The sequence below is a fragment of the Cornus florida genome, unplaced genomic scaffold (assembly GCF_030987335.1).
Source record: "Cornus florida cultivar Cherokee Brave unplaced genomic scaffold, ASM3098733v1 CherokeeBrave_3.0.0_Hap2_Chr04, whole genome shotgun sequence".
Taxonomy (NCBI): Eukaryota; Viridiplantae; Streptophyta; class Magnoliopsida; order Cornales; family Cornaceae; genus Cornus; species Cornus florida.
The window spans coordinates 86,988,492-87,001,273 of record NW_026775574.1 but is presented as its reverse complement, the minus strand read 5'-3'; the positions used below and the strand labels follow the sequence as shown (position 1 = coordinate 87,001,273).

The following is a 12,782-nucleotide window of genomic DNA, read 5'->3' as shown; positions in this document are numbered from 1 at the left end:
AATTTTTCAATAGAGTTGGTTACTCCTAGAATTTATAGATCTGTTGAGGGTAAAATAGATTGCACGTTATTAAAAGTTCCACTAGTATGGCGACAAATTTGTTCTTCATCTCTAGAAAATTCTTTTGTCGATCTTTGAAGAAGTAAGCCTGCCCATCCTTGAGCTAATGCATCTGTTTGAATAATTTTATGACTTTTTTCAAGTGGGAGTTGTAAAGGTTCTAACTGAAAGACTAAAGATTTAATTTTCTTGACTAACTCTATATCGTGGGTATTGAAATACTTTTGACCATGTTTTCCTAGTTTTGAATATAAAGGTCCTACTAATTGTTCTAATTTGGGAATAAAATTACGACCATAGTTTAATAATCCTAAAAATACTTGTAACAACTTGGTTTCTTCTAATTTATCAGGAAAGTCTAGAATCTTTTTGACAATATGGGATTGCAATTCTATTTTTCCATCTTTTATGTATAAACCTAAGAATTCAATATCATGTTTTTCTAATATCATCTTTTTAGTACTTATAATGAGTCATTGTGTTATAAATTCATTGAATATAATTTCAAATTGTTTCTAATGCTCTTCTTTAGTTTGACTGAAAACTAAGATATCGTCGATGTAAACACAACAGAATTTTGAGTGTTTATTAAATATAGTATCCATTTTACGCTGAAATTCTTATGGTGCATTTTTTAATCCAAAAGGCATAACAAACCACTCATAATGTCCTTCAAGACATGTGAACGCTGTCCATTCAATGGATTCATCGGCCATCCGGATTTGCCAAAATCCTGATTTACAGTCAAATTTAAAAAACCATTTTCTATCTTGGATTCGATTTATTAAAACATCTTTATTAGGGATTTTATAATTATCATCATAGGTATTATCATTTAATCTTTTATAATTTATAACCATACGAGTCTTTCCTCTTTTTATTTCGGTATGATTTCTAACCATAAAAGTTAAACTCCTATGTCTACTATTACTTTTTCTTATTATTACTTTTAGTAATAACAGTTCTTTAATTTGTCTTTGGAATTCTTCTTGATCGTCTAATCTTTGGAATTCTTTTTGATCGTCTAAGGTATGAGGATTATTTCGTGTCTTTATAGTTATAAAAGGATTTATTATATTTAATTTTGCTTCAATTTTATTTTTATACCAGTGTTTCTGAGGGTCTTCACCTAAAATTTTTGTGGTTTCAGCTAGTCTTATGGAATTATCAATGTTTAGTTTGGGGTTTTTTTAATATAGCTTTATTGTTAAGGAAAATCTTTGGTTCATCAAGATGACTAAGAAACACTAAGGCTTTAGAAATATTTTCTAAAAATTCGGATACATCAAATAAATTTTCAGTCGTTTCTTCTGTCATAGGTAAGGTATTAACATATGTAATGGCTCCTTTATCTTTTTGAGGAATAAAAGGATCTCTAGATGGAATAAAGGCTCATTTTTTAAAAAATTGTAAACCTGTAGGGGTATACATAAATCATCCGGTAAGTGAGTTTATAAAATTTAATCCTAAGATGAAATCATAGGTACTAGGAATGTTATTAACTATATAAGTCTGGGGTAAAACAAACTTTTCATTATTAATTAATAAATGAATGTTTTGAACACAATGGGTTATTGGAAGTTTTTCATTATTATATTGGCTCATGTTAACATTATAATTTAACCTTACTAAAGCTTCGTCTGGGACCAAATGTTTTTGAATGATACTTTTAGATTCGCCAGTATCAAGCATAGCTGAAGTTTGAACTAATTTTTCTCGAAATTCTAATGTCACTGGGAATTGAATTAGACTAGATGGTTTATATATTGAATTTATAGATTCAACTAAAATATCTTCTTACTTATCTTCATATTTTGTATAACAATTATGACATAATAAAGTTTTACAATGATTTTCACAATAATAACCATTTTTAATAGATGTAGTGCACTGTTTACAATTATAAGAAGAAAATTGAAAACTAACTAAGTTATACTGATACGATGGATTACTTATAGTGTAAACGAAATCTTCTAGTGAATGAAGCCCTTATTCAAAGTCTTCATCATTATCAAAGTTACTATCTAAGCTCTCGATACTATATATACTTTCATTATCATCGTCAGAGTCATAAATACTTTCTAGTTCATATAATTCTTCTATCTGTTCTTCAATATTTTCAAGTATGTTGATCTTTTCTTGTATCCTTTTAATAGGATTTTGTTTGTATCGATGAGGGCAATTTGGTCTAATGTGTCCTGGATCTTCACAAATAAAACATTTGCAATGTCTTTCTTTTGTGGGTAACGTGTCTACCTTATTATCCTTGTCCTTGTTGTCTTTTTTATCTTTATTTATCTTTTGCTTCTTATACCAATGCCGCTTTCTGAATTGCCTAGGGTTAGTTCTAACATAGGGTTTTTTATTACGAAACTTCTTGTAGGTTTTGCTTTTATGCAAATTATATTTTTTAGGTTTATTATGCTTATAATTATAATTTTTCTGAGGCATACACCTATATTGGGGTGGAAAATCTATTTGTCTACACGTATAATAAAATTATTTTTTGATTTGTTTAGACTCTTTACGTTGTCGACATTCTGCTTTTAACATATTATATACATGATTAACTCTATCTCCTATGGTTAGAGTATTGCGTCTAGGGTTTTCTAACCATTTTTTTCCATATTTTAGTTCCTATGCTTCCAGGTAACTTCTGAAGGTATCGATCGAGTAATGTTTTATCACCTGTTGTACCAGTGGCTGCAAAATACTCAAAAAACTTATTGGTATAGGGTTTTATGTATCTAAAGTCACAAATCTATAGTAATTCTAAATTAAGTAAAGCTTCGTTTTGTTTTATTAAGGTGTCATCTAATAATCTGTCTTTACCAATTAATACTTTTTTTAATAAGGCTTGTAAAGCCTTGAATGGTAAAATTATCACGTAAGATGGCATAATCATTTGGATAAATTACTTTATAAGCTTGCCACTAGTCATGAATGGTTCCTCTTAATAAGGTTTCATAATAGGTTAAGGCTTGAGTTCTACTGTCAAAATTGGTCAAAATAGATTGCCTAATACAATCTTGTTCCCAGTTTTCGATTACCTTTGCCCAGTCTTGGGGATCGTGTCTTGCTATGTCTAATATTGTTCCTGATGATTGCACTGGTATATTTTCATATTGTCTACGATATTGTGTTAAGGTGTACATATCTGGTATATTTCTATTTTCTACATAAGTTTCTCGTGAGGGATTTAATCTTTGTCCGGTAGTAAAGTCATCACTTAAGGTATTACTACCTGAGGTGTTAGTCTTTCTTTGGTCACTCATTTCTTGGTTGATTGAGTGAGATTCTGATATTTCTGGTGCTTTCCCTTCTCTATGCTCTATTACATTTAACTCTTTTTTTACTGTGTTTAATTCTAATGTTGTATAGAAGGATACAAATCCAACACTTATAATATTTTTCTTAATATCATCATTATTTCCTTGTCTTAAATAAATACTCTCGATAAGTTGGTATTTAGGTTCTGGATACTTGTCTTGCAATGCTTCTAATTCTAAAATATCAAAATCGTACATTATTTTATCTAAAATTTTATCTTCTAATCTATCATAAAGGACATTTATTTCTTCTGGAGATTCGATCTCTATTAGTGTAGTTAAAAAGTCTTCTTGAGTATCATCAACTAAATTGTCTTGTCTTTTATAATTACTAAACCTTATGCTAGCATCTCCGCTATTTGAAACATATATCATATTATTTTCGGGAATCTTTTTAGGTGTAGTAGTAAGTTTAGGTAATTTCTATTCTGTTCCTTCATGGGTAATACTGCTTACTTTTCAGGCTTCTATCATCTGGACATATTTGCTACTAAAAGGTTTAACTATTTCACTAAATTGGGCTTTAAACTTTAAGTTATACTAATTAACTGCATTTCCCATAAATAAAGTATTAACTAATAGATTTTCAAATTGTCCTGTCATATTATATCATTTTGTAGATATAGCTATTTTAATATGTTTACTAAATTCTCTAGTAGTCATCATATAATTGAGAATACATCCTACTATTGCGGCATTGTCGGCTAAGTCTATTTCTGCGCTGGCTATTTGAGCTTGTTGATGGTTATTCCATCGATCATCATAAATATAAGCAAATGCTCTAGTTCCGGTTTCTGCTCTATTTAATCCTACTAATCCTATCATTATAACGCCTAAATGCATAAGTTCTGAATTATTATCATTTAGTTCTTGGCATGCTTCGGGTGTTATAAGGTCTAAAATAACTTAATTGTTAACTGCACTTATTTTTCTTTGGCTAAAATGATTATATATCTTGCTCTGAAAATCTAATAAATTATTAGAATAAAGATTAATTTTATTTTTTACCTTCTTCATTCCTTGTTCTATATATTTTTTAGCATCATATTCATTATCATATAAATCTTCTACTCTCATTATTTCTTTGGCTTTTCTAAGGATAATGGTCATTGTGGTATTTGCTTATGAGGTTGAAGCTAGTTGTAATAAATTTACACGCTTGGCTGTTATAGGAGAGGACTGGTTATTAACTGACAATTTTATTTTTTTTTATTTTATCTGACAATTCAGATAATTCTTTTGAAAATTCTCTGGGAATACTTTCTTGTATTACTTCTAATTTTTCTTCAAGTTTATTAACTTTATCAGATAACTGGAGTAATAACTGAATTAAAAAGTTATTTTGTCTAATGTGTATATTAGTTGACTGTACGTCTATTTTAAAGCTAGTAAATCCTATAGGTTCTTTATCAATTTTGTAAAGTTCAGCTAACGCGGTTAAATAATCAGGACTACTTGTGCTCATAAAATTTATTGTAATAATTTTTGGATATCGGTTTTAAGGGATTTTAAAGAGTCTAAGATTATTTTTTGGTTTTCAGCAATATTCTTAAGATCACTATTGATATCTTTAATTGCAACTAATATTATCTTATTATCTAAATTATTTGGACTAGAATTCTGTACTACTTGTTCTTTAATATAATCTAAATTTTATCCTAATCATTTTATAGAAGTATCTAAATTATTAAAGTCAAATCTATTCATAAATTAAAATCGTTGCCTTCTAGCTTCTAAAATATTTTGTATTAATATAATTCTAGATCTAAGTTCTTCAATTCTCCTTTGTAGACTACGTGTTGTGTCTCCTAATTCTAGAGCTATGTAGCAGTTCCTAAGTGCTGTTTGGCAAAATTATAATATTTGAACAAGTTATTCTTTGGGTAAATTGTGCATAAATTAAACTTCTAGGGGTGAAAATATAAATTTAGCTTTATAAAGGGCTAAAATAGAACTTGGTTCATGTATTTGTAAATATGTAAATTACGTTTGGCTATGAGTAATATACCTACACTAAGACCACTTTATTATAAAAGTCCCTTATTTTAATGCTGTATTTATAAAATTAAAAGTTGATAATTAAACACCGACTATGGCTAAACATACGTCTTTAATTGGTTGTAAGATTTTTCTAGCTGGCCTCAACCTTGGGCCATTAGGCAATTGTTTGAGGTCTCCAACTACGAAAGACACAGCATTCATCTAACGTGACAAGAAAATTACTTAATACCCATTTTGCTCCTAAAAATACTAAATAAATTGACTAAAAACCCTATATCATAGCTACATCGGGAAACTATTGTCATTGTTAGAATATATTATATATTATATATATATTGTTATCATGTATAGATTTATCACATTGGATTTATGTTTACTTGTTTTCCACCTATGATGTTTCCTATGTAAACCTCTATGTATTTTTATATTTTATCCATCAATATAATACAGAGTTTTATACTCTCTTTATTTTTAACATGGTATCAGAACCTTTCAATCTCTAGCAATCTAACAGTTTATTGTAATCACCGTCGACGATAATCTAACAGTTTATCGTAGTCACCGTCGGCGGCGTTGGTCAATCAGCAAACTCACGCTTCCGCGTCCAGGGAAGCCTCATTGTCTAAGTCTTCTGTCGTTGTCCAAGTCTTCCTTCGGAAAACCCAACAAGATGCAGGGATGCCTTATATAGGAAAGCCTCATTGTTTAATGAGATGCCTTGTTCAGAGATGCTCAACGTGTCAGATCAATTTCGCCACCATGCACCTCAAATGGTAATCATACTCTTCTACGCACTTTCACGTGCAACAATGATAATCCCGCCTCAACGTGTCCGATCAGCTCCATCACTAAGCGCTATTAGTGATCATCATGCGCTTCCCAAACCATCTACGTGGTGAATCTTTACAAATTTGTCACCCATTAGTTTATCGTTGTTACCATCGTGGATGGCACTATTAGCACCATCTTGATGGTAGTCAACTTTCAAACTAACGTTCTGCATCTACCTCTAAGATGGTCACAGATCCACCCCATGTTACCTGACATATCTGCATCGGTGCAACGTCAGTTACATTCTGCAACAGTGCCAGTTGTTGTGCCACGTCACATACCACCTCAGTTGCCACGCAACAAAGGCTAGCAGTATTGCCAAGTCACTTGCCACTTTAGTTGCCATGTCATCAATCACGTTAGTATCTGTAAGCTACATCAAGGTGAAATCAGTTTTCTCCACCAAATCTTTTATGAACAACTTTTATGGCAAGTATCATTCATTCCACCTTGATATTGGATGTTAGAATATTATTATCATGTATAGGTTACCATGATATTGTTATCATGTATATGTTTACCATATAAGATCTAGGTTTACTTGCTCTATGCACATGATGTCTCCTATATAAATCCTTTAATAAATTTTATCTTTTATTTTAAAATTTTTCCAACCGTCGATAGTCGATGCCATTGCAGTCCAACTATATCAAGTTTTCAAATTAAAATTTTAAAATTAAGTAGGTGGAAGTACTGGCATGGACCTGTTCTTGAGTCAGTGGGGGCAACCCACTGAACATTAGTATTATTTTCCTATTGATTTTATTTATTTATTATATATCTATAAAATCTCACTATCCCCCACTAAATAAAAATCAACAGCCCTTCCACAATTTTCCTTCTTTATTTGCATAATCATTCAATATAAAAATTAAAATATCGCACCAAGTATATAATATGTGCCAAAAAATAAAAAATAAAAAACACGATGAAAATCATCACTAGAACCCAACATAAAATTCACACGTTTAAACAGAATCACAAATATATTCCTAAATATAGTTAATCGTCCACTCACCTTGAATATATCGTTTTATTTATTTATTCCCAAACAAATATATCTACGTTAAATGTAAAAAAATGTGTCTAGGATTTAAAAAAAAAATTACCAATGCTATATTGGCTTGCGTATTCAATATTCACTTATATCATCACGTGTGTTAGTATTAAAGGGCTGCCAGATCTGCAAAGGGTCATATGTAGTATTGAAATAGTATATTCTAATAAACAATTCAAAAGATTTTTCTTATTGAATCATTCAAAAGAACATAATGTTGAATTAAAATCATGCTCTAGCACCATTTTGTGAAACAAAATATAAGATTTTAATTTAAATGACTTGTTGTGGACGCTCACGTACGCATGTGAAACTAGATCAATTCATAAGATAAAGTGGTTCACTCAAAATCGTATTATTAACTTATTGTGGTGAGCGCAAGCATAAGAAAACACGAGCTATAGCACAATCATGCACACAAAATAAGAAATGCGTAGTTTCTCTCAAAATTGGATTAGGTGTACCGATGGATCTGTGAATGATTCAGTGGGTGAAAAAATTCATCTGTATAAATTTGTTCTCTCTCATATGAATTTCTAAATCCGTCTTTAATTGGATGGATACGTACTATAACAATGAATGGGTAAATACGTACTATAACAATGAAGAGATATTAAATCAATAGATAATTTTCAACATCCGACCATATAGACAAACTCCTACCCGACCATGTGAGACACTCCATCTTGCCCCCAAGTGTTCACTTTATCAAACCAGTAACTCTCTCTCTATTAACCTCTTTGTGGGACTAGATAGTTATTAAATTTACCAATTTCCATGCTGATATAAAATGTATAATAACTTTACAAATAATGTTGGCGTAGTACAATTTTTCATCAGATATGTACCAAATTACACTAAGAAGAATATGGAGTTGCAACAACGAGTAGAGGATACTTTCTGTTGATGGTTATACCAGGGGCTTCAGCCATGTCCATATCCTGGTCTATTGCACCACTAGGCAATGCAAAATCAAATTTGTGTACAAGCTTCGCTAATGCAAGCTCATTAACAGGCTTTGCGAAATTGATTCCAGGACAACCTCTCCTGCCAGCTCCAAATGGAATAAATTGAAAGTTCTGCCCTTTATAATCGATTGAAGTATTCAAGAACCTCTGTGGCCGGAACTCTTTAGCGTCTTCCCACAATGACGGGTCTCGCGCAATTGCCCAAGCATTGATAAACACTTGTGTGCCGGCTGCAATGTCGTAGCCCATTACTTTGACATCTTGAATGGCTTCTCGAGGAACTAGCATTGGTAGAGGAGGGTGTAGCCTCATAGATTCATTGATCACTGCTTTTAAGTAATGCATTTTCTCTAGATCATCTTCGACTATGTCCTGTTTGCCTTTGGCTATTCCTCGAACCTCATTCTGTAGTTCCTTCATGACTTTGGGGTGTCTTAAAAGCTCGGTCACTTCCCATTCGAGAGATGTGTAGGTAGTTTCAGTTCCAGCTGCAAACATATCCTACAAGAAACAAACGATAGTAATTAACAAGTTGTAAATTAAATTCAGTCATATAAAAATTTAAGTCAAAGGCAGTCTGCGTAGGCTTATCATGGTAGATCGTTGTATCAAGGGTAAACGCTTAAAAGAAAAGTTTCAAGGATTACAGCAGAGAATTAATAATCTGTAAAGGGTATCGTTTGTTTTGACCTAAAATTTTTTAATATATTTTTTTTTCTTTTTCAAGTGAAATAAAAAAAAAATTTAGGTGAAAGTGGTGGTAGAAGTTGAGATCAAGGTCATCGAACTAGGTATCGAAAATTAATCAGTATATAAAAAACTATTTTACATACAAACAAACAGATCGAGTAGTAGTGTCTCTAAAACTCACATCCCTTTAAAAATTTCAAATTTACACAGAAACATACCAAGATGAGAGCTTTAATGCTGACTCTTTGAAGAGGAAAGGCTGTAGAGTTCTCTCTTTGAATTCCAAGCAAGACATCTAAGAAATCCTTTTGCCATTCATCACCTTGATCATCACTCCCACCACCATCGCGATCTCTATTTTGACGATCAATATGCTCTTCCACAACATCCTCCAAAAATTTATCGAGCTCTTCAGCAACTTTCTCCACCTTAGCATTCAAACCATTGATACGATTCAACCAACCAAACCATGGGATATGCTCCCCAACATTGAAACCACCCAAAACCTCCGAAAAATCCGTAAATAGATCCTTTAACTTTGTATCACCTTCCTGTTCACTGTACTTCTTTCCCAAGGCTACGCGACACAATACATCATTTGTTAGCGAGATTAACATTTCAGACAAATTTACCGGTGAAGAAGAAGACTGTTTGATCTTCTCCAACATAAGAGAAGTTTCTTCTTCTCTCACTCTACGGAAAGACTCAACCCTTTTGTTACTAAGAAGGTGGAGCACACAAATGCTTCTTAGTTGCCTCCAATACTCCCCATAAGGAATGAATATGATGTCCTTATCGTAGAAAAGTCTACTGGGAATGCTTGATTTAGGTCGGGTTGAGAAGTTGAGATCATGGGTTTTCATGATCTCCTGAGCTGCATCAGCTGAGGAGACGATGAGAGCCGGCTTGCTACCGAGGTGAAGGAGCATAAGCTGGCCATATTTTTGAGCTAAGGATTGGAGGGAGCGATGAGGGAGCAATCCAAGTTGGTGAAGATTTCCGATAATTGGGAGCTTTGGTGGAGAAGGTGGCAGATTTCTTAGGGTTTTCGGATTCCACAACCATTTCCAAACGAGGACTAATGAGAAGGTAAAGAGAAGAAGAGAGTAAAATGAAAAGTGGAATAAGAACATCATTTCTTGTTGCTCTACAATTCTCGATTGTGTGACCATAGTTTTTAGTGCTTTTTTTTGCATAGAGGAGCCTAATCCATCTCCTACATATATATATATATCTCTTCTACGGAATGAATTGTTGAACTATGTTAAATCTCCTGAAAATTTAGAAAGGATAGTTTACCGACTTATTTTCTTTTATATAAAAGGTCAATTTTCATTGTTGCAGTATCACAGGATATGATGATCCTCTTCCACTGGTGTTGTCGTCTTTGAATTGGTTAAATTCATTGCATTGAATGCCATTTACGGAATGTGAAATATATTGAATGAATCTAGCGATAATGTAACAGTGACTTGGTGAAGCATACATATCCTGTGAAATGAGAAAAAATGCAGATGTGTCTCTTCGTTCCCTTAAGTCATTAGCAGAACCGTTCAAGATGGGTGGGCCCAATTGATCATGGTGGGTCCCATTCATCATCTGTCCGGCGTAAGTGTACCGTCAAAAATATATTTTCTAAACCAAATATATATTTTTCAAAAGGAAAGTGTCATTGGCACTCTAATTTTGTCTTTCCCTTATAAAGTTTAATTACCAAAGTGTCCTTCCCCTTCAATGACTGCGAAGAGAGAAGCAATAGCAGCGAGTCCACGGTGCACATGAGGAAAGGATAATTCAACTAACTCACTTTCTTTGTCCATGGTGCACATGAGGAGAGGATATTTTCAACTAACTCTCAAATTTTTTTTTTTTTTTTTTTTTTTTTCATGATTCATTGCACTCTGAACATATTAATAGTAATCAGAAAATTTTGGGTCTCTGGTGTGGTTAGCAACGGTGGATGGCAGCTGGCTCTATCATTCCCTTCACAAAAGAATATCTGCCTCTACAAATCACTACCTAATTATACCATATATATATATATATATAATATTTACAAAGATTTGAATTTTCTATATGCATTATATAATTCAGGGTAAAGTGTAAAAAAAAATCTCAAAACTATGTTTGAATTTTCAAATGACCTCTGAAATTTTATGTCATGCATAATACTTATTGAACTATCACATTTTGTTGCAAAATACTTCAATACTTAGATTATATTTTATTAAATGATCATAATGTCCTTTCTTATTAAACTACATTTAATCTATTTTTTTTAAAAATAAATTATGAAAAAAATTATACTAATTTGATGATATATTCTCCATTAAATTTGTATAAATTTATTTTTAATTTTTAAAATTATCTGTTTAAATAAAAATCTTAAGTAACAAATTAATTTTAAAATAATTTAATAAATTTATTAATTTTTAATGAATATATTACATGAAAAAGAAGGTATTTTTTTATGAAAATAGTTTATTAATTTTTTATCAATATATTGTATGAAAAAAGTGGATATTTTACTACGGTAAAAAAGTTTAAACTGTGTATAATAAGTTTTATTATAAATAATAAAATTTTAATAGTAATTTAATCATTTTAGAAAATGGTAGTTACAAATATATTTAATTTTTTTTTAATTTTTATTAAAAAATTATTTTTATAATAAAATTAAAGTAAATAGTATAATTAATATTTAGATAAGAGAAAAGATAATAAAAATAATTTAATAAGAAGTGACAAATTTAAAAGAAAAGGTAAAGTAATCTTTTATCATGTGTTTGTTTTTAGTTACAACAAATTAATTGTTTAAAGGGTTTTTTTGCACTTATCAATAGTCTAGAGGTGTTTTTTTGCACTTATTAATAGTGTAGAGGTTATTTTTGCACTTTACCTATAATCCATCAATTGAAGTCGGTTAGAACCATAGTTTTTACTTTTTAAGTTCATGAATCATAGTGACTGAACACACGGGCAACAAACTAATCCGAGTCTATTATTTAATTATAAAAACAACAAATTACAATTGCTTATTGATTTGGTTCTGTACTGTCTGGTTATGCCTTCACTTACTTTCTCCATGTGTTCCAATATTTCTGTTGTTATAGTTTTCCACAATAAAAAAATTTGCAATTTTCGGAATCATAAACTAAAAAGATATAAATGACACCACTTGAAGAGAAGGAAAGGGCACAAAAGGCTTCTTTTCCGGAGATGGAGAAAACTAAGGTAAAGCCTGAAAGAGCCAAAATGTTGAATATTGAGAAAGATTACTTGAACAGGGGTAACTTGGCATATATTTATATAAAAGGAAAATAGTTAAGTCCTCATCAATGATGATGTATATTGTATTTACCGTTGTTGTGAAGCAATAAAAAGTTAGATACGTCTTTCTTAATTATCAAATAAAAAATAGTAAGTATATACTCATTCACCAATTTCTTAATTATCAAATAAAAAATAGTAAGTATATACTCATTCACCAATCGGATATGGTGGAGATATACATCACCTCTAATTTTGGACATATTTGTCCACATCAACTGGTGAGGATGATGTAGATTATCATTGGTGAGCATCTAAGTATTGTCCTATACAAAATTAAATAGTGGAGCGCAAGACGATAATATTAGAGTGTCAATATCAGTTCTCTTTTCTTCAAAAAATTATTTTATGGCTAATCACAACCCAATACATTAGCAAGCATATCAATTTTTTTTATTTAGCGCTCATCTGTTCTAATTCAACCACCAAAAGACCATTCTCTTTTTCGTTACGTGCTACCTTCTTCCTTCGATGATATATTTTCATAGGGCTTTGGAGTAATTTTTTTATTTTTTT

At 31.2% G+C, this 12,782-nt stretch overlaps 1 protein-coding gene across 1 annotated transcript; it reads right to left on the bottom strand.

Moving 5' to 3' along the window:
• Positions 1-8,061: 8,061 nt before the first annotated feature.
• On the bottom strand, positions 8,062-10,144 carry LOC132302303 (cytochrome P450 736A117-like). Its single transcript, XM_059799144.1, has 2 exons — positions 9,155-10,144; positions 8,062-8,747 (listed from the first exon to the last, which is right to left on the bottom strand). The coding sequence occupies exons 1-2, from the start codon at positions 10,130-10,132 to the stop codon at positions 8,136-8,138; spliced, it is 1,590 nt and encodes a 529-aa protein (XP_059655127.1). The 5' UTR covers positions 10,133-10,144; the 3' UTR covers positions 8,062-8,135.
• Between the last annotated feature and the right edge of the window lie 2,638 nt (positions 10,145-12,782).